Source organism: Furipterus horrens, unplaced genomic scaffold (assembly GCF_987537825.1).
Source record: "Furipterus horrens unplaced genomic scaffold, mFurHor1.1.pri manual_scaffold_1, whole genome shotgun sequence".
Lineage (NCBI taxonomy): Eukaryota > Metazoa > Chordata > Mammalia > Chiroptera > Furipteridae > Furipterus > Furipterus horrens.
This window is the reverse complement of record NW_028327171.1, coordinates 104,731,429-104,756,978: the sequence shown is the minus strand read 5'-3', so window position 1 is coordinate 104,756,978 and position 25,550 is coordinate 104,731,429. Positions and strand designations below refer to the sequence as shown.

The following is a 25,550-nucleotide window of genomic DNA, read 5'->3' as shown; positions in this document are numbered from 1 at the left end:
CGGTCACAGCTTCTATAAAGGATCTCCAAATCAGCACAAACTGAGCAATTCGAAATGGTACTACTGCCAGTGCTCTTCACTTTTCACCCCTTTATAGGGACCCCTGCCCTATGTCTATGTTTTCTTCTAATTTCTTCATAATGGTTTACCAAGCATACCCTCTGGCTTCCATCATCCAATATACAAACAAAAGGCAATAAGCAAAACAACAGAATGTGCCAGTCAAGTCAGTTCTAAATACACAAATTCTGGTTTAGATATTAATCATGAGCTTTAGGCATATCCATCCCTCTTTGGCACACATTCCTACTTCCCCTTACTTACTGACACCATCCTCAATAGTGAGGCAATATGAAGTTTTAAGATTTTTTTCCTCATCAAAATTTGCTGTTGGCATGCTGTTTTTGTTTTGTTTTTTTTATCAGGAATTTTTCAGAATGCCTGCTGCTCAGAACAGGTTTTAAAAATGTGATCAGTGAATTACTGTAGCCTATCATAGTGGGCTTCTGCAGGCAGACAGGAAGAATTTACCTTACAGATTCCCCTCACTTATTTTACAAGGGAGAAGGATGTGTATTAAAAGGGATTAGATTTTTTAAAAGTACAGTAAAATAATACTGTAGTAATACTGGGGAAGGGAATGCTTGTAGCCAACCCTACCTTTTGGGAAAATATCTGTCATAAAAAAATCAATCTTTATCTCCCATTTTTTTTTTTTTTTTTGGCAAGATTAACAGTCACTTTACATCAAGGAGGGCAGAAAGCCACTTAAGTACTTTTCTTCAAAGGTAAGACATTTCTTTTTGAATTAAACATTAATAAAAGGAGGAAAAGGTAGGGAAAGCTCATTCAAAGAGGTCCTCAAACATGCGTTGTCCCATTGCTATGTATGCTTCCTTCTCCTCTGGTGTCATCTGTGCCACCAGCTCAGGCCGCTGGCTCACTTCACTGTAGGAGAATGGACGACCAGCCACCATAACAATGGGGTCATCTGCTACTTCCTCAAACTCGTCATCCTCGTCCTCTTCTCGATGATGTGCAGGCACAACTGTTGGACGAGGTGGGGAGTCATCGTCTGACTCACTGGTCTCACTCTCTGAGTCACTGCCATTGGCAGTGGTCACAGGAGCAGCTGCCCCCACTGAGCCTGCAGTGGCAGAGGGGGTCTTCTTCTCATGAATGAGCAGCGCTCGCATAACCTCCTCATTATCATCCAGCCCTGCGCGGCCTTCCTCACGATTGTGGAATGCATCTATATCTATACCTGGGAGGAAAAACCCAGAAAGTCAATATCCGTAAATATAAAAAATATTCCCTTATAATAAAAAAACATTTTAATGTATATTTAAATATACTGTAATATTATAAAACAACACTGATAAGACTTCACTGATTCTATTTTTTGAGATGCTGTCCATAATATATTCAAAATGGTTCTCACAAATTGGAATTTAAATAGCATAATAGTTATGTACATGGGTTTTAAGAGTAATATAGCCTGGAATTGAATACTAATTCTTTCATACATAAGCTGTACCACCTTGATCAAGATAGTTTCTAAATTTCAGTACCTGTTTCTAAAATATGGGGTGATTAAAGTATCTATCTTCCAGGGCTCTGGATAGAGCATATAATATAATGTCTATGAAAGACCAAGTATAGTAGCTGGTATAATGGGAAATCAAAACGTGGCTCCTCATTATGCTCAGAGTAAAAGCCAGAGGTATATAAGGTCCTCCACTGTGTGGGACCCCTCTTCCTCACCAATACATCTTTTCCTTTCCCTTGCTCATTCTGCTCTAGCCACAGTGGCTTCCATGGTATTCCTGTACACGCTACACACAGTCCTACCTCAGGACCTTTGCACTGCCTGTTCTATCTTGAATACTTACATCTAACTCCTTTAGGTCCTATAAGTCTTTACTCATAAATGTCACCTTCTTTTAATTCACTTCTATATTCCTAACACTCTATTTCTTCCCATAGCACTGATTTTCTAACATAATAAATAACATGTCTATTGTCTTTGGTACCCACTTTTGAGCATGTAAGTTCTGCACATCTATCTTTTTTATTCAGTGATATATCCAAAGCACCTAGAATAGTGCCTATCACTTGTTAGGCGCTAAATAAATAACTGATGAATGAGTGAATATATGGCACTTTTAGCTTCCTGAAGCACATTTTGAACTCTTTATAAAAAGGAATCTGGAATCACTAATGAAGCTTCTCTCACCACATACTTCTATCATCTTGTGTACATATCTTGCCTGATATATTGAAGATGAAAAATTTAAGACAAACATTTGTATTCTATATTCAGAAAATAATACCAAGCATACTGCCATTTAAAATATATAACAGCATTAAAAGTGTTATTTGGAACTGACTCTTTGATTCAAATCCTGACTCAACACTTTTTAGCTATGTGATTTTGGCCAAGTTACTTCATTTCTCTCTGCTTCAATTTTCTCAAGTACAAAAGAGGAGGGGAAAAAATCCCCCCAAACTACAGTAGTATCTATCTCACTGGACTGCTATGGGAGTTAGTGAATATCTGTGAAGTGCCAAGAATAGGCCTGGCCCTTGGAACACTGTTATCATCATCATCATCATCATCACCACTCAAGAGAAGGCTCAGAAACCATCAATCCTGGAGACAAGTGAAATGAAAGCATTTTCTCATTAACAGATGGATAATCCATTAGAATGGATTATCTGCAACCCTGGACATTAAAAAAGTAATCAATTCTTGAGATGAGATATTGGGCAGATAAGAGAATGGGAAACAGGAATTTAGAAGTTAAAATTTTATGTCAGACAAAACAGACTTTTGACAACATGGATATAAAAATGAGAACTGAAATCTAACCTAACTACTTTAAAACACTGTCAAAGGCTGAACCTTCTCCCAGAGCCCTTATTGTCAATGAAGGAATTTAAAAAAAAGAAAAGAAAAGAAAAAAAAGACAAGAATTTCACACAAGTCTCTAAGGCAGGGGTCCCCAACACCCTGGGTGCGAACCAGTACCGGTCTGGGGCCTATAGGAACTGGGCTGCGAAGGAAGATCACCAGAGCTCTGTCTCTTGTCACCCACCCCTGGGCTCCTGCCCCTGGAAAAACTGGTCCCTGGAGCCAAAAAGGTTGGGGACCACTACTCTAAGGCAATCACTGCTTCCTTTAAAATTTTCCAAATAGCTTAATATTACCAAAATAGTATTTAGATTAATGTTTAAAATACATATAAAGTGAGGGGGAGAGCAATTTAGTTTTGTAAACTTAATGAAATTATTATCTAAAAGGTTTTTGACAAAGGTCATGAGAGGTATGGGGAAAAAGGAATTGTCCTATTATAGATGAAGACAAAAAAAATAGAATATGAGAATAAATGAGTAAATCTCTGGACGGTAAAGTTGAAATACTAGCTCTAGGAATAGTGTTATTTAACTGAGTTACAAATAATAATAAAAAGATATATACTTGGAAATTGTCAAATTCACTAATGATGCTAATATTTTAGCAATATTTAGGAATAGTCTTAAATTTCTAAAGCAATTCTGGGTACTTAAGGGCCAAGCTGATAGCAAATACACACACACACAAAGATATATATGAAGAGCTGAAGACTGTATATAAGTGGATGGAAAAGTGGTAGATCTAGTTCTACACTGCCAAGTGTAAGAAAATCTGGCTCTAGTATAATAATCTCAAATATACTGAAAGATGTGGTCCAAACTGTCAGATACAGGGCAGGAAGGGTTTTTCAAAAAATCCCTGCACATGTTTCTAAAGTTATTATTCTTAATACACTTCCAGAACCAAAGAAAAACAAATTGTCAGGTAAAAACTAGAAGGATATTGGAAATAAAACTCAAATCGTTCACGATGAATCCATGCATGAATGACATGTATTCTTCTGGTCCATTGGTCTCAAGCAGAGCACATTATGATTGGAGATTGTCCAGAAAAAGGTGACTAAAATTAATCAAAAACTGTACATGAAGGTGATTGGAGGAAGAGAACTATTCATAAGGAAGGTAAAATCAAAAGAAATTAGAACTTTCAGTATAGTAATGAGGACATGATTGAAGTCTATAAAATTCTGAAAGATATTAAAATGACTTAAAGTCTGAGGAAAATTAAAGGTAGACAAATAATGACCAACCTCCGAAAAACCCACCCCTTACTAAAAATTGTCAACACCACCTTTGTAGACCTACCAGCCCCAGCAAGCCTCTCATCATGATGAAACTTCGGCTCTCTTAGGAATTTGTTTAGCTGTACAGATTTTAACAGGCTTGTTTTTAGCCATACACTATACATCCGACACAACCACCGCATTCAATTCTGTAACTCATATCTGCCGAGACGTCAACTATGGCTGAACCATTCGATACATACATGCCAACAGGGCCTCCATATTCTTTATTTGCCTGTATATACACGTAGGCCGAGGACTATACTATGGCTCATATACCTACTCAGAAACATGAAACATCAGCATCCTTCTCCTATTCGCCACCATAGCCACTGCATTTATAGGCTATGTCCTGCCATGAGGCCAAATATCATTCTGAGGGGCAACAGTTATTACAAACCTCCTATCAGCTGTACCCTATATTGGAACTGAACTTGTACAGTGAATCTGAGGTGGATTTTCCATAGATAAGGCAACCCTGACCCGATTCTTCTTCGCTTTTCACTTCCTATTACCTTTCATTATCTCGGTCTTAGTAATAGTCCACCTATTATTTCTCCACGAAACCGGATCTAACAATCCAACAGGCATACCATCAGACCCAGACATAATCCCATTTCACCCTTGCTATACAATTAAAGATATCCTGGGCTTCCTACTTATACTAATAGTATTATCAACCCTAGTACTATTCTCACCAGACCTTCTAGGAGACGCCGACAACTATACCCCAGCAAACCCACTAAAATCAATTCACACATTCACTGGATAGAGCCTATTTTAATACCATAAAACTCAATGAAGACAAATTTAGATATGAAAGCTTATTATGCTGTTTTATATAAAAAGAAATATTCACAAAACTTAATTGGGTGGACTAGAGGACTTACTTAAGATCCTTATGATTCAAATTCTATCATTCTAGGAATTGTAAACATCGAATGTTAAGCTTATGAGCCTAATTGTATATAATACTGGCTAACAATAGTTTTATTTAATTTTGTTTCTAAGTTCAAAGAAAAGAATGTTTGGTTGTTTCAAGAACAGGCAAAAAGCCAAATTGGGGAAAACAAGTCTATTAAATAGCTGACAGCCTAATTACTATATAATCTAGAACAACTTGAATCAAAATAACTAAGCATCATAGCCAGGCTAATCAGTGGGAAGGAGGAAGTGTGAAGTATGGTTGCCAAAAACAAACTTTTTTTTCTGATTGGAATAAAAACACCAAAGAGAATCACATTACAGGAATCACCTGCTTTTATCACCACCACACAATTCCACACACTACTTTTACAATTTTTAGCATACACAGTAAAGAAATGCTAATTGTGAAGGGAAAAGAGGTTAGAAGAAAGGCCAAAAATCAAGTGGTTTTCAGTTACCAATAATTCTTTACTATTAAAGAACCACACTCAGGTGACATGTTAATAATGATACATAGAGGCATGGAGATTCAAATGCTAATGAATTCCAACAAGAGGTGCACACTCCCTTTCATCTCTGCTTCCCAGTTTCTGAGTAATCTTTGTCCACAGTCTTAACACATTGCGTACCAGGGAATTTAAATGCCTTTTAGAAATGACGAGAATTCTCGCCACCCATACGCAATGTGTTAACCTCTCATTTTCTATGTACTTCTAAATCCTCATACCCCGAAGTCTTTGAATCCAGTAACTTAAGACTAAAATTAAAAAGCAAAATCTTGTAGTTCGGAAACTTATGATTATTATGCAATTCCTTTTTTATTACTTTTAACTTATATTAACTTAATTGCATATTGTTTATGCTATTATAGTTGTCCACACTTTTGCTCCCTTTACCCACCTCCCCTCACTCAGGCAATCCCCTTGCTGTTGTCCACGTCCATGAGTCCTGCATGTATGTTCTTTGGCTACTCTATTCTCTGTGCTGTACTTTACATCCCCATGACTACTCTGTAATTACCAATCTGTACTTCTTAATCCCTTCACCTTCTTTCATCCAATCTCCCTTACTATGCAGTTTTTAAACCTTTAGTGCTCACAGAGATTTCTAAAATCTTTTTTTTTTTTTTTTTCTAAAATCTTTTAGTAGAAAGTGGCATCAATCTTCATGGAGGGTGAGTATCCTTGACCCTTTACTTTACTCAGGTGGTATCTTGCTATGCATTTCAGGCAGCACAAACTCCTTGGTATTATGAAAAACATAAAAAAGCGTGGACTAGTGAATAGTTATTCCTCCCAATTCAGAGAAGTAAAAGTGCATATAAATTAGAACAACAAAAGAAAAAAGAAAGATGAGTTTGGCCACCTTGAACACAATAGCACTTGTCCAAAAAATTAAGAGAAAGAGATGGCTATGTCTTAAACCTACAAATGGAGATTTAAGAGCAGCTCAAGACAGTAGCATAGGCGATCCTGACCACACCTCCTGCCAGTGGACACAAGCCTACAACTACATATGGAAAATATCCTCTGAAAAAGACCTGAAAATTAGGTGAATAAAGCCCCTACAATAAAGGAAAAAAGAGCAGCATCAAGATGGGTAGGAGGCAGCCCTGGCTCCCGGTGGCTCAGTTAGTTAGAAGATTGTCCTGTGCACCAAAAGGTTGCGAGTTTGACCCGTCAGGGCATATAAGTAGGTTGTGGGTTTAATCTCCAGTTAGGGTGCAAAGAGGAGGCAACCGGTAGATGTTTCTTGCTCACATTGATGTTCCTCCCTCTCTCTCTTTCTCTCATCAATAAAAACATATCCTTGGGTGAGAATTAAAATAAATAAATAAAAGATAGGTGGGACACAGAGACAAGGTCTTGCAAAATAAAACAAAAAACAACCAAATACCCCAGGTGCAGATATCCACACTTGGGGGGAATTCTGATCCTGCACAGAAGAGACAAACCCTTAAATCACCGGGCTTTGAAAACCAACAGGGAGTATGTCCAGCAAATCCACAGAACCAAGAGGGAATAGAGAACCTGTACTTAAAGGACTTAATGCGCAAACTCATTTGCCCTGGGAACAGGGCAAAGCCACCAGTTTGAAAAGCACCATATATGAAGGAAACCTACTCATTAATCTTAAAACATTGCCAGAGAAACAGAAAACAGTTGGGAATTTCCTTGGGAATGGTAGGTACCATTTCTGTAACTCCCTACAGCCTTGCAAATGTTGGCACTGGCAGGCACCATTTTGTAACTCTCCTTCTAACCTGTCAGCACAGGTGGGCATAGTCTCAGGAGAGCCCCACCTACCCTCAGGCAGTGGCTGGTGCATGTTTTAGCCAGGCCAGGTAATAGTCCTACCCTCTACCATGGCACTTCAGAAATAAGGACACACAGATACTGAAAGTAAAGGGGTGTTGAAAGCTATTCCATGCAGGAAGCATATTACTGTCCATTGAGATCTTGCTCCCCAGCACATACTTTGTCTGACTTAAATAAACTGTTATAAAAAAAAATTTTTTTAAAGATATTCCATGGAAACAGAAAGGAAAAGAAAGCTGGGGTAGCTATATGCATTTCAGAAAAATAGACTTTAAAACAAAGACTGTAATAAAAGACAAAGAAGGGCACTACATAATGATAAAGGGGTCAGTCAATACAACAAAAAGATATAACATTTATAAATTTATATGCACCCAGCACAGGAGCAACAAAATATACAAAACAAATATTAACAGACCAAAAGGCAGAAATTAACAGCAATACAATAACAATAGGAGACTTTAACACTCCGCTTACATCAATGGATAGATCATCCAGACAGAAAATCAATAAGGAAACATCAACCTTAAACAACACATTAGATCAGTTAGACTTAATAGCCATATACAGAATACTCTATCCAAAAGTAGCAGAATACCATTCTTCTCAAGTATACTTGAAATATTCTTCAGAATATATCACGTTAGGCCACAAAATAAGTCTCAATAAATTCAAGAAAACTGGAATCAAATCAAGCATCTTCTCTTACCACAATGGTATATAACTAGAAATCAATTACAAAAAGAAAATGAAAAAAAAAAGTGGATAATAAACATACTACTGAATATTCAATGCGTTATCACCAAAAAAATAATAAATTTTAAAAATACCTAGAGAGAAATGAAAACACAAATACAACACACCAAAATCTACAGAATGCAGCAAAAGTAGTTCTAAGAGGGCCTCTCATAGCAAAAAGGCCTACCTTAAGAAACAATAAAATCTCAAACAATTTAACTTTACATCTAAAGGAACTAGAAAAATAAGAACAAAGCCCACAGTCAGGAGAAGTAAGGAAATAATGAATATCAGAGTGGAAATAAATAAAATAGAGACTAAAAAGAAATTAGAAAAGATCCATAAAACTAAGAGCTGGTTCTTTGAAAAGATAAAACAACTGACAAACCTTTAGCTATATTAACCAATAATAAAACAGAGAATCCTCAAATAAAGGAAATCAGCAATGAAAGAGAAGTCAAAACTAATACTACAGAAATACAAAGGACAAAATGAACAATTATACGCCAACAAAACGAACAAACCAGAAAAAATGTCTACAAAGGCACATTCTTCCAAGACTGAGTCATGAAGAAATAGAAAATCTGAGCAGACAGAATCAGTACTCAAAAAACTCCGAACAAACAAAAGTCCAAGAGCAAGAAGGCCTCACTGGTGAATTGTATCAAATATTCACAGAAGATTTAATACACTTCTCCAACTCTTTCAAAAAAGTGAAGAGGACAGAATGCTTCCAAACTCGTTTAATGAGACCAGCATTACACTGATACCAAAAACAGACAAAAACACCACACAACCACACACACACACACATTAAAAAAAAAAAAAAAAAGATTTATAGGCCAATATCCTTAATGAACAAAGATGAAAAAAATATTCAAAAAAATATTACCATACCAATTCAACAATACATATAAAGGACGATACATCATGATCAAGTGGGATTTAGTCCAGGGATACAAGGGTGGTTCAACATCTAGAAATGAATCAACATGATACCCTAAATAAACTAAATGAAGGATAAAAATCATCTGATCATCTCAATAAACGTAGAAAGAGAAACTGACAAAATTCAACATCTATATATAATAAAAACTCACAACAAAGTGGGAACATAGTTCAACATAACAAGAGCCATATAAGACAAATCTACAACTAACATACTTAACAGTGAAAAGCTGAAAGTTTTTCATCTAAGATCAGAAACAGACAAGGATCCTCAATCTCACTACTTTTATTCAACATACTATTAAAAGTCGTAGCCACAGCAACTGAGCAAGAGAAAAAAATAAAAGGCATCCAAATCAGAAAGGAAGTAAAACTCTATTTGCAGATAACATGATAATACAGGGTGGGCAAAACAGGTTTACAGTCGTGAGTGCACAAAACACAGTTTATTATTGTATTATTATTTTTTAATTATTGTATTATTTTTATATGAACAACTATAAACCTCCTTTTTCCCCATCCTGAATATAGAAAACTCTATAATCTCCACAAAAAAAATCTGTTAGAATAAATAAATTCAGTAAAGTTGCAGGATATAAAACCAATGTACAGAAATCTGTGGCATTTCTATACATTAATAATAAACAATCAGAAAGGGAAATTAAGAAAATAGTTCCATTTATAACTATATCAAAAAGAATGAAATACTGAGGAATAAATTTAACGAAGGAGGTGAAAGACCTGTACACTGAAAAGTTAAGATACTGTTAAAATAAATTAAAGGAGGTGCAAATAAATGGTAAGACATTCCATACCCATGGACTGGAAGAACTGATATTGTTAAAATGTTCATATTATCCTAAACAATCTACATATTGAATTCAATCCCTATCAATTCCAATGGCATTTTTCACAGAATTAGGACAAATAATTCCAAAATTTGTATGGAACCATAAAAATATCCCAAACAGCCAAAGCAATCTTGAGAAAGAAGAGCAAAGTTGGAGGTATCAGATATCTCCCTGATCTCAAACTATACTACAAAGCCACAGTAATCAAAATGATATAGTATTGGCACAAAAACAGATATACAGATCAATTAAACAGAATCCAGAGCCCAGAAGGAAACCCACACATATATAAACAATTAATTTATGACAAAGGAGTAAAAAATAAACAATGGAGAAAGAACAGTTGCTTCAAACAATGGTGTTAGGAAAACTAGACAGCCACACATGAATAAAACTGGACCACTATCTTACACCATGCACAAAAATTAACTCAAAATGAGTTAAAGACTTGAACATAAGACCTGAAACCATAGGGCTTCCGGCCAAGATGGAGGCATAGACAGATATGCTGCGTCTCCCTCCACAACTATGAAGGAATACAACTACCTCAAACCTAGAAACAACCTGAAGTTCCAGAAAATCAAACTGCATGGAAGTGCAGCAAACAAAGATATAAACAAGAAATACTTATCCAGACAGGTATGAGGGGCAGAGCCAGGGCAGAGAGGATGCAGTACGGTGGTGGCAGGCCGGCGCAGTTACACGTTTTAAAAAGGCAGGAGGGACACCCGGGGAATGTTCTCAGTTCCTCACCAGACCACGCAGCTCATGGTCCCAACACCGGGGATAATCAAGTCTCATTGCTTCTGACAGTGCAAACCAGTGGGCGTTGGGGTGGAGACAGAAACTGACAGTCTCTCAGAAGAGTCCAGTTGTTTCAAGGACCCCCATGGTCCTAGAATGTCCACAAACCCACCCTCTCTGGGAACGACGGCCAGAGAAGCAGCTAGAGGGGCGCCAGTCCCATATGGAAGTGGGAGAAGTGCCTAGAAAAGGGGCAAGTGCTGGGCAGGCAGCATTCTTCGCTCTCTGACCCTTCCCCCACATACAGAGCCACAACGTGGTGAAACAGGTTGCCCTGTACTGACAAATCCCCAAGGCTCTACCTGGGATGCAGAGGCAAACAAACACAGGAGCCTGTCAGAATGAGGAGACAGAGAAGTATGGCCCAAAAGAGAGAACGGATCAAGGTTTCAGTGGGAGAACTAAGTGACGAGGAGATAGCCAACCTAACAGATGAGGAGATAGCCAGCCCAACAGACACAGAATTCAAAACACTGGTGATAAAGATGCTCATAGGCTTGAAAGATATGCTTGAGTACAGCAAACGCATAAGAGAACTGAAGGCTCTGCTACGTGAAACAAAGGAAAATCCACACAAAAACAATGGTTGAAGAGAAGGAAACCGGGGTTCAAATCAATGATTTAGAACATAAGGAAGAAAAAAAGTCAACCAGTACAGAATGAGAAAACAAGAATTGAAAAAAATGAGGAGAGGCTTGGGAACCTCTGGGACAACTTTAAATCCGATTTGACGTCTGAATCATGGGGATGCCAGAAGGAGAAGAGAAAGAGCAAAAAATTGAAAGCTTATTTAAAAAGTAATGGACGAAAAGTTCCCAAATTTTGTGGAGGAAACAGACATACAAGTCCAGGAAGCATGGAGAGTCCCTGGCGAGTTGGACTCAGAGGGGACTACACCAAGACACATCATGATTAAAATGCCAAAGGTGAAAGATAAAGAAAGAATCCTAAAAGGAGCAAGAGAGAATCGGAGAGTGGCCTACAAAGGAGTGCCTATAAGACTGTCAGTTGATTTCTCAAAAGACACTTTGCAGGCAAGAAGGGACTGGCAAGCAGTATTCAATGTGATGAAAAGCAAGGACCTGCAACCAAGATTACTCTATCCAGCAAAGCTATCATTTGGAATGGAAAGGCAGGTTAAGTGCTTTCCAGACAAGGTAAAGCTAAAGGAGTTCATCATCACCAAGCCATTATTATATGAAATGTCAAAGGGACTTACTTAAGAAAAAGAAGATCAAAACTATTAACACTAAAATGACAACAAACTCACAACCATCAACAACTGAATCTAAAAAATAGAAACAAAATCCAACTAAGCAAACCAGAATATGAACAAAATCATAGGTATGGGGATCATTTTGAGGGTTATCAGCTGGGAGGAGGAAGGGGGAGAAATGGGGAAATGGTGCAGGGATTAAGAAGCATACTTGGTTGTTACAAAATAGACGGGGACGTTAAGAATAATATAGGAAAGGGTGAAGCCAAGGAACTGATATGCACGACCCATGGACATGAACTAAGGGGAGTGGGATTGCTGGAGGGAAGTGGGGTACTAGGCAGAGGAAGGAAAGGGGGAAAAAAATTGGAACTACTGTAACATTATAATCAATAAAATATACTTTAAAAATTTAAAAAAAAAAAAAAAGACCTGGAATCATAAACTTTCTAGAAGAAAACAGATAGTAAGCTCCATAACATCAGCATTAACAATGTTTTCATGGATCTGACTCCAAACACAATGGAAACAAAAGCAAAAACAAATGAGACTACATCAAAGTAAAAAGCTTCCGCACAGCAAAGGAAATCATCAAAATGTAAAGGCAACCTACTAAATGGGAGAATATATTTGCAAATCATATGTCCGACAAGGGGTTAATATGCAAAATATACAAAGAATTCATAAAACTCAGCAACAAAAGAACAAACAATCTGATTTAAAAATGGGCAGAGGAACTGAACAGACATTTCTCCAAAGACACACAGATGGTCAACAGAAAAATGAAAATAGGTTCAGTTTCACTAATAATTAGGGAAATGTAAATCAAAGCCACAATGAGACATCACCTCACACCTGTCAGAATGGCTATTATCAAAAAGACAAAAAAAACAACAACAGGTGTCAGTGGGAATGTAGATAAAAGGGAACCCAGCAGGTGAAAATGTAAATTGGTGCAGCTACTATGAAGAACAGTATAGTATTAAGGCTAGAACTTAAGACGAGAACTACCATATGATCCAGCTATTCCACTCACGGTATTTATCCAAAGAATACAAAAATATTAATTCAGAGACACAGGGAGTAGTAGGTGGGGGAGGTAGAGAAGGGTAAGGGGGAATAAATGGTGACGGAAGGAGACTTGGTGCGGTGAACGCACAATACAGTAGACGGTGTGTTGTAGAATTGTGTACCTGAAACCTCTATGATTTTGTTAACCAGTGTCACCCAAATAAATTCAATAGAAAGGAAAAAAGGACATATATCTCCACCCCTATGTTCACTGCAACATTATTTATAATAGCCAAGAAATGAAGACAGCCTAAGTATTCATCAACAGATGATATGGATAGAGATGTGGTATATATACATAATGAAATTCTACTCAGCCATAAAAAATGAAATTTTGCCATTTGCAACAACATGAAGAAAGTCAAATAATGTATGACTTCATTCATATGAGAAATCTTTAAAACAAACAAACAAAAAAACAAATAAAACAAAAAAAAACCCTGATAGATACAGAGATTGGTGGTTACCTACCAGGGGGTAAGGAGGTTAAAGGGTAGACAAATTGGGTGAAGGAGATCAATTGTATGGTGAAGAATGGTAACTAGACTTTGGTGGCGATCACTTTGTAGCATATACAGATGTAGAATTATAATGTTGTACACATGAAACATACAATGCTATATACCAACTTTATCTCAATTAAAAATAAGGATAGATAGGTAGATAGGTTTAAAAGCTATTTGTTTCTTCAACTAAGTCAAAGAATAATGTAAGTATATTGGTTGTTTTAGTGCTTATTGCTTAATTTCCTGCTTCCTGTTATAATGAAATTGTTTTGGAAAACAGATATAGTACATTACCAATAAAACTAAGAATGGCCCAGGCAATTTCCCACTAAATCAAACTCATTTTCTACTGAACCCAGACATACTCATTTTAGTGACTTCTCTTACCTTCCTTCATCTCTTCAGAACTATATGCTCCTTGGACAGTGCTCTCTCTCAACCAAATGGGTCTCTCTTTGGCAGATTTTCCCTCCAGTGAGGCTCGATGAAGATCTTCTTGGTCATCCATGTTAATGACAACATTCTGAGTATATAAGTCCTCATAGGAGGGACCTTTGGTGGCCCATGCTTCCCGGTGGTGCCCACCTGCCAGGCCAGCAGCTCCAGCGGTAGTTGCTGCACGGTCCTTGCTATATAAAAAGATTAGAGGACAGGAAGAAAAATATTAAGGTGTTGGAAAAGGAGAGCAGCTGCATAGGTGGTTACTGAATAAATGCTATCTAGCAATCATGTACACAAGCTTTAACAATCCTGAGAAACCTCTCTTATTCCGCACACGGAATGTTGCATGGGTTACATGAACCTATCATATTTACATTTAAGTTCCTCAAACAGTGGATCAGATCATCTGATGTATATAAATGACTGAAGTTTTATAGCTTAGGATGTTGCAATAAATCTCCTTAGGATGAGGGGAGAATTGTATGGTGGCATAATACACTTAAAAGACATTAATCTGGCAAAAATCTCTCCCATGTGTATCTTCCATGTGCCTTTTTCCGAATCTGTTGCTGTGCTCCTTTCCACTGACTGACTCTTTTGGCCCCATGTTTCTCCTTTACTTCCCTTCCATTTTTCTCTAAATGTTTTCCATGGAACCTGCACTGTCTAGTGTGAAGTCCTATCTCGTGTTGAGCCTAAATACTTCCACTTGTCTTTATGTCCTGTACCACTTCTCTCTCTCATGAGCCATTTACTATATTTTCTTCTCTTTGGTCCTGCTTTATTTCTGCTTCCATCTCCTCCCAGGCCCACTAATATCTATTTGAGCTTTTGGCCTCATGCTTAGTTGAAGTTTCTTTGACGGATATCTCTGTCAAGTTTATCTGATTGGCTCATTATATCTCTCCCTCAGAACACTCTGTTTCTGACCATATTTTGGGGGTAATCTTGGGCTTATCCCATCCCTCCTGTTCTCCCTCTGGCCAGCTACAGGCCAACTGCCACTTTTGTTATACAAAAATGCACTCTCCAGTTGTCCAATTCAAGATGATTCAGTCATTTAATCCCTGTCTGCCAGCTACTGCTTCTAGCTATACCTAGGGCTGCTATAAATCTTCTTTCCCATAGCCTTTATACCAGTTATTTGCTGTCCTGCTGAGTCTAGGCTTATTAGGTGTCTCTTTTTACCCAGTCTATTTGCCTCACGTTATCTTTAAGTCTTATACTACAGTTGCAAACAACTGGTTTCAATCTTTTCTTTCTGCATCTATGTTATGTCATTTTTTGCACTATGTACTATGTTTGCCTCAATTTAACCCTTATCTGTCCCTAGTCATTCTGTTTCCATCTTCTACCTCTTCTGATGTCTTCCTTCTAAAAGGCTGTATCTCTGCTGTCACTATAATCTGACTCTGCTGACTCCAGTGCAAATTAGATTTTTGAATTTTAGTCTCCTTCAATCATTCACTTTTCTTTCTCTTTTCTTCTCCCTTGCCCTGATCTGTGTTTATATGTCTATGTGCTCATTTTACATCCTGAGTCTCTCCTCTCTCATCCAGTAGTCTCTGTGACTCCTTTGAATGTCTCATCTATACTCAGCCAACATCCTTATCTTGTTGTAGTGAGCCTCTACATGCCTGTCTGCCCCCAAATATGTCTCCCTGAGCTAGCCACACGCCTTTTCTGTCTCTCTCCATACATTCAATGTTTCTCTGTGACCTGGCCAGCTACACCCCGGTCCTTTCTGTGTCTCCTTCATCCAGACTCTTAAATGACTCACTCACTCTCTCTGAAGCTACTGTTTCTCTATATAATCTTGAACACATAGCTTTCGTCTATGTTCTATCTTTAGCATTAACTCTGAAGGTCAGCAAGTATTCAGTACTTTGAGTAGAGAAGAACAAAAAAAGTGGGGAAAAAGAACAGGACAATTAAATGTTAGTATGAGACTACTTTTTAATAAAAGACTTAACGTCTTTCGTTTTTAGTACTCCATTACAGAAACTGAAAACTTGTTTAATTCCAGTTTGAAACACAAGACATGTGACCACAAGTCAAACAAATTTTAAAATTTGGAAGAGTTTTTTAAAAGATATTTTTAACCATGGAGAGTTGACTACACAGGCTTTATTTCTACCCTTACCAGATACAGACAAATCTAAATTATCAGTGAATGTGGCACAAAAACATCTAGATGAGAGACTCATAGGTTCACTCCTGCATATTTAAATTTCTTCTATGGAGAGAATGCACACATTTTACTTAAAGATGACAAAAGGGATGATTCAGTTTTGAATCTTTTTACATTATTTAAGAAATATAAAAAATTTAAAAAGATATGTAACTCTTGCTTAGGAGTGGGGGAGGAATATTATTTCAAACTAAAAATTTAACGATCTTCAAGGTGAGTGTTAAATAAGAGATGATGGAAAAGGAGAGGCTACGAGCAAGGAATTCCATTTAAGAAAGACTTGCTGAAAAGCTGGAACTGTGCATCAGCCCTCGAGTTAAGTCTACTGATTCTGCAGAGGCAGCTTCTGGTTCCTGATCTAGGGATAAGCTAGAATTTAATTGGTTACAGATAAGTAACTAAACTAACAACGATGCCACTTGTTTTTTTAAAAATCATCAATGAATCACTATCATCTCTGAGCTCCCATTCCACTCTACTGTAGTTTCTTTTCTTGTATTTAGGGCAGGATGGCTATTACAGATCAGTTACCTTCTGAAACAGATCCTATAGTACAGAAAGGCTAAATCTATACCACTTCCAGGATGTTATATTCAGGTAGTAGAGCTTGTCAAAGCTTGGTGAGGCCATCTCAGCCAGGTTAACACCTTACAACCTAGCTCCAGTGGTCTTTCTCCTGACAACACGGGAACAATTGTACTCTGTTCTCACTGGCACCTCCAGGTACCCTGTTCTCTCTCTTTTGCCTGCCTCCATTCACCCTTTCTTTCCTAGTAACCAGACTGTTGGTTAGAGTCCTTCTTGATCAGTTTATTTCCTTTTTTTCCTGATTCTTCTTCATCCCTGGAGTCATCATCATTTCAAATGAGAAGCCAGGTTCAGGTTATTTGAAACAGTGAGTTGCTTGAGCCTCTAGCAACACTGAGTGATTCAGATTGGTCTCCAGCATGGAGCAAGGGATATCTAAATAAAGATCTGGAATGGGAGGTGGACAGTGGTAGGTGGGAATATTAAGAGGCAGGATGCCAGTAGTGATGGTGAAAGAATACCATTTTAGTGGGAAAACGTCTTGGTAAACAGCAAAATAACTGTAGTTAGAGGAGGAAACACAAAAATAATTCATGGATAGTATTACATTGTGTAGAAAGCAACCAGAGAGAATGCTAAAACATACTTCAACTTGAAATAATCCACAGGCTTAAAAATTATGTATTTTTATAAAGTTAATATCCCTCATAGGCTTCTACGTTAGGGCTATAATATTACTCAAGTAAATAAAAAACGATATAAAAAATAAACTCTTGATAAGGGACCAAATGACCAGTAACAGAAATTTAAGGCTATCTGTGATGTAGATAATATTGACGCTTACCAGTTGTGGCTCCTCTCCTTCTTTACTCATTGATGTTATTCAAATACTGATGGTCATTTGCTCCAAAGGACTCTGGAATTTCCCCAACCCTGGGAGGTAAACCTTAACTATCTAAGCACCTATCATGTGAACTCTTAACCTTTCCCAGATGCTGGTTTAGAAATAAGCATATAAAGTAATTCTGGCTAGTGAGACACTGGGGGATAAAGTAGGGTGAAGGCTGCCCTCTGGGAAAGCTTTCTCCAATCTTAAAATAAGATGCAGGAAGGAACAGTCCATTTTTCTGTATTTGGAAAGTTTCATCTACATGTGATACCTAGAAAAACATGACCATCTTAGGCTAGTTCCCCTTGCGCTCCCAAGAAGACAACCAATAGGCTGAATTCAGCAGATTAAAAACATGGAACAAATCTAGATTCCTGATGATGTAAAAGCTGTGAAATTAATTCTGAACTGTACTCCTCAGGAATTCTGGTCATACTAGAGAGGTTTTTCTTATTGTTGAAGCTACTTCTGGTTCAGTTTCCAATTATCAAAGGTAAAGGCAGCCTAACTGATCCACGGTGCTAGACTAGAAAACTCATAACTTGTACAAATACAAGACTTTCTGTACAACTGGATGGTTTTTAACTACCCAAAAGAAACTCAATCTGCTCAGGACCGCCCAAAACTGGCTTTTCTGTAACACTGGTACCACAGGGAATAAAATACTAAGAGTACTCTAAAAAACTACACAGTTACAACTTGAACTACTGGGTTCTATGAAAGTTTATATATATCTAAGTTCTTAGCTTTTTCCAAGTTTGACAATAGAAGGAAAAAGAAAAACGGTAGAGTAGAACACTCCCTGACCCTGATTCTCATTTATGCAAAACTAAGGCTACCTCTGCAATTCAAATATTAGGGTACATTAAAAAAAAAAAACAAAAACGGAAGCCATAGTAAGTACTAACGCATAGGTAACACCTACTTCAGTTTGAAGGAAGTTGCACTGAAAACTGAGGCAGGCAAGAAAGATGTGGTTAATAAGCTTCAAAAACAAAAAAGCAAATGCTGTATTCCTTAAAGAACTTCAGCCTTCAGAACTTGGCTAGGAAAATTCAAATATCCCCAAGAGACACAACCAATTTAGGATTAGCTAACAATTGGCTGAGCTGCAGCAGGCCTAAGCAGAGTGAGTATTTGAAGTCAAACCAGACTATTCAAAGATTTTTGCCTAAGGCCCACACTGTTCTGCATTCAGTACAAACTTCATCACAGGCACAAGTTAATAAAACAAAAGTGTCAGAGCTTAGAATCTATGAAACATTAGTCTTCAGACTCTTGGTAAACTAATTACCCACTGTTTCTCTTCAAAGTACAGGTAGTTTAAAGCAAGGGCAAGCTTAAAATTATTCCTGAGCGCAGGGACTACCCTCACCTCTGTTTCAGGGCTGGTATTTCTGTAGGTTCTGGCTCAAGTATTTCATAGGCCAAGTTCACATCCTCTGTCTCCCGAAGCAAAGCATAAATGGGCTCAATTTGTTCATTAAACCTTGCCAAAAGTGTGCGTGCATCTTTTTTGGGCATTGCTGATTCATCTTCTTCTACCTCTGTGTCACAAAAAGTGCAGCGGAAAGTTCCTACAGAGAAAACAAAAGAGTCAGGTCAGGAAAGAGAAATTTTCAAGACTAGCCTTTTGCAAATTGTTTATATCTCCACACATCCTCTAACATGTTATTATTAAAACTTTCAAATATACAGAAAAGTTGAAAGAGTTTTAGAGTGAACATCCACATGCCTATCATCGAGATTCTAAAATCAACATTTTATTATTTATCATATTTCTATCCATCTCTCATTTTGATACATTTCAAACTAATGTCTAACCCCTGATTGCAGCAAACAGTTTTTAACCATATTTCTAACAAACTTATACTTATTTTAACTTAAAACCAAAATGTTTACAGCTTACCAGTGAAAGCTGTACCTTTCCCAAAACCCTTCTTTTTGCACATAAATTTTGCCAAATAAATACCTAAAACCAAGTCTCTAGTCATCTTGCACATTATCACAGGCTATTTCTTCAAATTTATTAATCATTTGTATCTAAACAAATTTAACCAATGATTTCCAAAATTAAAGTTCAAGAAGCCTTTATTGTTCTTATTTCTATCTGCCTCATATTCAACTTGTATCTAAATTATAGTAATTAGTTAGACACATCTAAGATTCCTCACTTCTATTGTCATTTCACTAATCAAGAAACGACTTCCTAAATCTGGTCTTTGAACCACTAGGTTCTCCCTCTTCAAGTTTTCTATACACCACTTTTGTCATCTCCTCACCCTGCTCTAAAGTCTATATGGTAGCTGGATTTCTACAGCTCACACCATCAAATCTAAATTTCTCATCCCAACATTCAAGATCCTGTATAACTTGGCATAAAGTATCAGAACCCACGCACTGTCCTTTACCTGTCAAGTAAATTCAAACATTTGAGAGGAACTATATTAGACATTAATATTTATGTGTGTATAGTGCTTTCTGTTTCTAAAATGCTTCCATGTATACTTTTTAATCCTTATACCAATCCTGCAAAGTGATGTCAGAACTGAGGCTCTCAGGAGTTTTGTGATTTGTCCAAGACACATAGCCAGCAAAAGAAAAGTCATAACAGCAGCTATTGTATACTGAGTGTTTACCAACCCTCTGATGCTTATATGATTATTGCCAACCCTCTGATGCTTATATGATTATAGCTCATTTAAATCTGTAAAATACAGAGGTTCTAAGGGGTTAAGTAACTAGCTCAAGGTCATACAACTAACTACTAATTGTGAGGAGGGGACAGGAATCAAACACAAACTACTCTGCTGAAACTCACACTCTTAAACATCACAGTCTTACACCACTAGCCCCACTTGGATCTCCAGTTTGTTCTTATTCCCAATGCCAGGGATATGCTTCCTTCACTTCTATTCCAATTTACCTGAGTAATGTGTTAAAAGAGACCATACAAGTACTTAGTGCCTGGCACATTGTAAATATGCAAATATTTAGTTTTAAAAAGTTCCACATATGATTGATACATAACCCCACCTCCTTACCCCTCTTCTCTGTAAGGAATAAACAAACCAGGCATCTCTGTCTCAACACAACACTAGAGCCTACTAATTATTTCAAGTAGAGTAAGTTTTTTACTGCTTCTCACACATGAACAACCAATATCATGTAAATTCTTTGTTCATATATCCTGTCTAAAACACTCTTCATCCATCTTCCAAATGGTACCTAATTTTTACACCTATTCCAAATAAGAAAGAGAGAAAAACCACCCTCACAGCTAGAAGGTTGCCCAGCACTCATAGTTACGTTGTGATGGATTTCTATGACACAGAATCTCACAGATTACCAACAGCAGATAAGGAAGGTCCTTCGTGACCATATGAAAGTGTGCAAAGCCAAGTCTGTTTGAGTCCGAGTACAGGCAAGAGCAAGGTCCCCAGCTGAAAACAAACAAATCTCAGCTAACTAGGACTATTATTTCTCTACCAATTACAGTTTCAGCCTGACCCCATTCTTCTCACCTCCTAGATAAGATTAAGATACCCAATCATAGAATCATCTCTACTTCTTAACAGAACCCAATCCAGAGCAAACCCCCACCACTTCCCTGAATCCTCCCCAAAATTATCTACAAAGCCCAAATTCTCTCTCTAGCATGGCCTTACTCTGACACTCCATGGTTCCCCATGGCAAAGCATCAATAAACCCAACTTTGTTTACCTATGGGTGTGTTACTGATGGTCTTTGACTAATGGGCATCAACATAAAGATTCCAGCTTAACCAAATGGACAAGCGTACTATTTATCAAAATAAAGAGGAAGAATAAGTCCTTTTTTCTTTCTGGGGAAAATACATAAATTTGCTTTAAATATCTGAACCCACACCGCCCACTGATTGTTAAAATGGATGTTAGAAGCCAACTTGTGTGCATTTTTCAAGGTCAAAAATTGAACATCAGTGACCATGGCTAGTGAGGTTTTAGTTGGTATGCTATCTCAGATTATTTTCTAACTATTTCGAGCTGTCTCAGCCTCTTCTCTTCAACAGAAACAGAAGAATATAATCCATGTGGGATCATATAAAATAACATCTACATCAGCTCTCAAATACTTGCTGAAATTAAAAACAAACAAAGGAAAAAAAACAAGCTGATGTGGGACGTACATTAAATGTTGAAAAATGGGTGCTTTCAAAGACTGTCAATGAAAACTAGAGAATACTGCAAAATATTATCTAATTCAATGGCTTTCAAAATTATATTTAGAGAAAGAAATCTCATTCCACAAGTAAAGAAGTAACTAATATGTAAACATAAGCAAGTACTCTAACTGAAGCAGAGAGAGACAGCTAAGACAGAGGGCAACACTATAATCCTTCAAACCCTATGTCTTCAAAGCATTACAAACTGAGCTCCTCAAAGTCTTGCACTGGGCACACTTTGCTGCGGAGTCTTTCTACTTGCTGTTTTCTCTACCCAGGGTGCTTTTCCTCCAGATAGGTGAATGGCTAGTCTCCTTACTTAACTTAGTTCTTCACTCAAAAGTCACCTCAGTGAGGCCTTCTCTAACCAACATTACCTAAAATTTCAATACTGTCCTGTCCTCTCTTTTTCCTTAACATTTATCACTATCAAAAATATCACGTTTTATCATTTCTCTAGTTTATTAATTACTTATCATTAAAATTATCGTGTTATACCAATTTTTAAAAAAAGTCTTCCCAAAAAACCCACTTCTTCTTTGAAGACAAGATACGTTCCAAACTTCAACTTTAAATAAACAAATGTACTTGTCAGTGTCACTCATTCACATAAAATAGCAATGCTTTTACTTTGGGAAAAGAAAGAGATTGCTGTTAACATCATTATTTGATAGAAGGTCAGTCTCAGAATCATTGTCCTTTAACTTGGTTTTTTGGGGGGAAAAATAGGAGGGAAAGAGAAGACAGTAAATAGTCACCAGGGACCTGAATTCTAGCCTAATCCAGGTAACTCTCCAAAGACCTGGGTTTAATTTAGATTAAGATTTACTAACAATTACTTGTAGAAGGGCCCATTTTGCAGTTTTGAAGAATGGCTTAAATATTACTGTCAAGAACTGTGAAGAAACTGAGATTTTATCCTACTTATAAGCTAACAAATTATCCTGCCAGTTTCATGGGTGTTGGAGAAAGACACAAGACTCCTAGTCAGAGACAAAGAACTTTATTACTCACAAAAATAGCAGTAGCCACTGCCAACTTTGTGACAGTTCTGTAAGTCCCCAATTCCTATAGGGTGACACACACAAGTCCAGGTTACAATGGTACACGCAGTGTGTTATGTTACAGGAGTGAAATCCTGAGGTTAGAGAACCCAAGTCTTTTATAATGGGCATAAATACACCTTGTCTTTTGCTCTAGACAGTGATGTTATCTTTACCATACTGAACGGAGCAAAAATGCTCTGGAGGGATACTATTACTTTTTAATTTTTTTTTTCAATTACAGTTGACATTCAATATGTAATTCAACATAGTGGTTAGACAATCATATAATTTATAAAGTGATCCCCCCAGTATTTCAGGTACCCATCTGGCAATTACCTATACTGTACTTTACATCCCTGTGACTATTTTGTAACTATCAATTTGTACTTTTTTCACCCAAACCCCTAATCCCCCTCCCATCTGGGAAAGCTTTAGTTCTCTGTAACTATCAGCCTGTTTCTACTTTGTGCATTTGTTTTATTCTTTAGATTCTGCATATAAATGAAATCATACCATATTTGTCTTTATGTGACTTTTTTCACTTAGTATAATATCCTTTAGGTCCAACCATGCTGTTGCAAGTAGTAAAATTTCATTCATTTTTATGGCTGGGTAATATTCCATTGTATATATGCACCACCAATTTTCTATCCACGAGTCTATTGATGGGCACTTGGGCATATCTTGGCTATTGTAAATAACGCTGCAATGAACATAGGGGTGCATGTCTCTTTTAGAATTAGTGTTTTAAATTTCTTTGGATATATACCCGGAAGTGGAATTGTTGGGTCATAAGGCAGTTCCATTTTTCATTTTTTTGAGGAACCTCCATACTGTTTTCCATAGGGGCTATACCAATCTGTGTTCCCACCAATAGCACATGAGAGTTCTCTTCTTTTCTCCACATGCTCGCCAACACGGTTGTTTGTTGATTTATTAATGCTAGCCACTGACAGGTGTGAGGTGATATCTCATTGTGGTTTTAACTTGCATTTCTCTGATGATTAGTGATGCTGAGCATCTTTTCATTTGTGGGGGAGTATATTTTCATTATATTAAACAGTAAGCAAACCTCCCCTTTCTCTGGAAACAATATCTGTATCTTCCAAGGCTGCTCACTATATAAACATTGTTGAAAAAAATGTAGTCTAGAAAAAAGGCAATCAGACAGTACCTCTTCTTATAAGACATGCATAACATGTGAGAGACCCATGGAGAACTGCCATCTCTCAACAATTACCATGACTGGCAAACAATACAAGAGGAAAAGCTGGCCTGACATCTCTGAATCCTATGTGTATCACAAAACACAAGTTGTAAATAAGAACAGGCCTGTCAAAAGGCAGGTGTGGAGTCTAATTAGAAAAATAAGAAATCTTACAGTTTTATGGAAATGAGTTGACTAGTTTAATTTACCAACAGTATTTTTATAAATTTCACTAAACTAAATGCAAATAAGATTTCCCAAAATCAGAGGTGGAGGCGGGGAACTAAGCACATATTATGCACAAAGCACCATTCTGCTGAGGGAGTGGTGGTGGAACACGAAAAGAATTGTCAGGAAGCTTAAAGTTTAGTAGAGATGAAAGGTATTTAGAGATAAACATGATGAAGGATCAGTGCAAAAATAAAGCACATAAATATTTTGGAGTTAAAAGAAGGAATATGAGTTCTAGCTTGAGGGCCCTAGGGAAGGTTTATGGAGAAAGTATGCCTTTTGAAGTAGGCTTTAGAAGAAAAGTAGTTGTTAGAGATCACGGAAAGGGGGAAGAGACCAGGACATTCCAGATCATCGTAAGAGAAATAGATAATTGAAAATAGCGCTAAACTGCAATTTCAGTCTATTGGGAATATAGTTATCAAAATGAATGGCAGAAAAACAGAATTAACAGGATGAACTGTGATGGCCAGAAGTGGGCCAAGCATCATTTTGACTATTCTTTAGTACAAAAAAAGTGATTGAAGTATTTTGGGAAAGAACATGAGGTAATCAAAACTAGTATTTACAAAAAGTGATCTGCCTTAGTGGCTTGAGTTGGTTTTCCAATAAGTCAGTTCTTAACTGTTTTCATAAAAATTGCTAGTGAAATTTTAAATTAATACCCAGGCCCCACCCCAGAGATGCTGATTCAGTAGTTCTGGAGTGGGGCCTAGGAATGTAAATTTTCAAAGTTCCAGAAGGAATTCTAATGCATACCCTTGGTGGAGAGCTCCTGTTAAGTCATCAATATGATAAATATCCCAACTCTTCTTGTAACTGGATCATTTTGCACTATGTAGTGTGTGCAGAATACGGTACTCAAGCCTGAGAGAAGAAAATGAAATAGAAACTCATAGCTTTCACCATCTTTCCGTTCCCTCACATAAAACCAAATAGACAAAAAATCAGAAACAGCAAACTCAAGCCAAAACACGTAGGTTAGTTCCAAGAATGAAGCAAGCAGCAGGGAAAAAATGAAGACTACAAAGATTCCTTAGGCAAAGCTTGACAAATGATGGGAGTAAGAAGAAAAAAAAAAAGAGTTCAATGATAATACATTTGTTGATCATCTACATTCACAAACCACAAAAGAACTAAGAAAGCTATGTCACAGATATTCTCATAAGCTCATCATAGCCAAGTCTGTGTCAATAGTATTATCCATATCTAACATATGAGGGAATAGACTCAGA

General features: G+C 37.2%; 1 protein-coding gene across 2 annotated transcripts in view; it reads right to left on the bottom strand.

Moving 5' to 3' along the window:
* Positions 1 to 437: 437 nt before the first annotated feature.
* GTF2E1 (general transcription factor IIE subunit 1) overlaps positions 438 to 25,550 on the bottom strand; it is a 50,653-nt gene continuing 25,540 nt past the window's right edge. For both annotated transcript variants that reach the window (XM_090265806.1, XM_090265797.1), the window contains 3 exons: positions 19,003 to 19,204; positions 13,966 to 14,207; positions 438 to 1,264 (listed from right to left, as the gene is read on the bottom strand). In XM_090265806.1, coding sequence (XP_090121932.1) covers positions 846 to 1,264; positions 13,966 to 14,207; positions 19,003 to 19,204 — 863 coding nt within the window. In that variant the 3' untranslated portion in view covers positions 438 to 845. The remainder of the gene's footprint in view (positions 1,265 to 13,965; positions 14,208 to 19,002; positions 19,205 to 25,550) is intronic.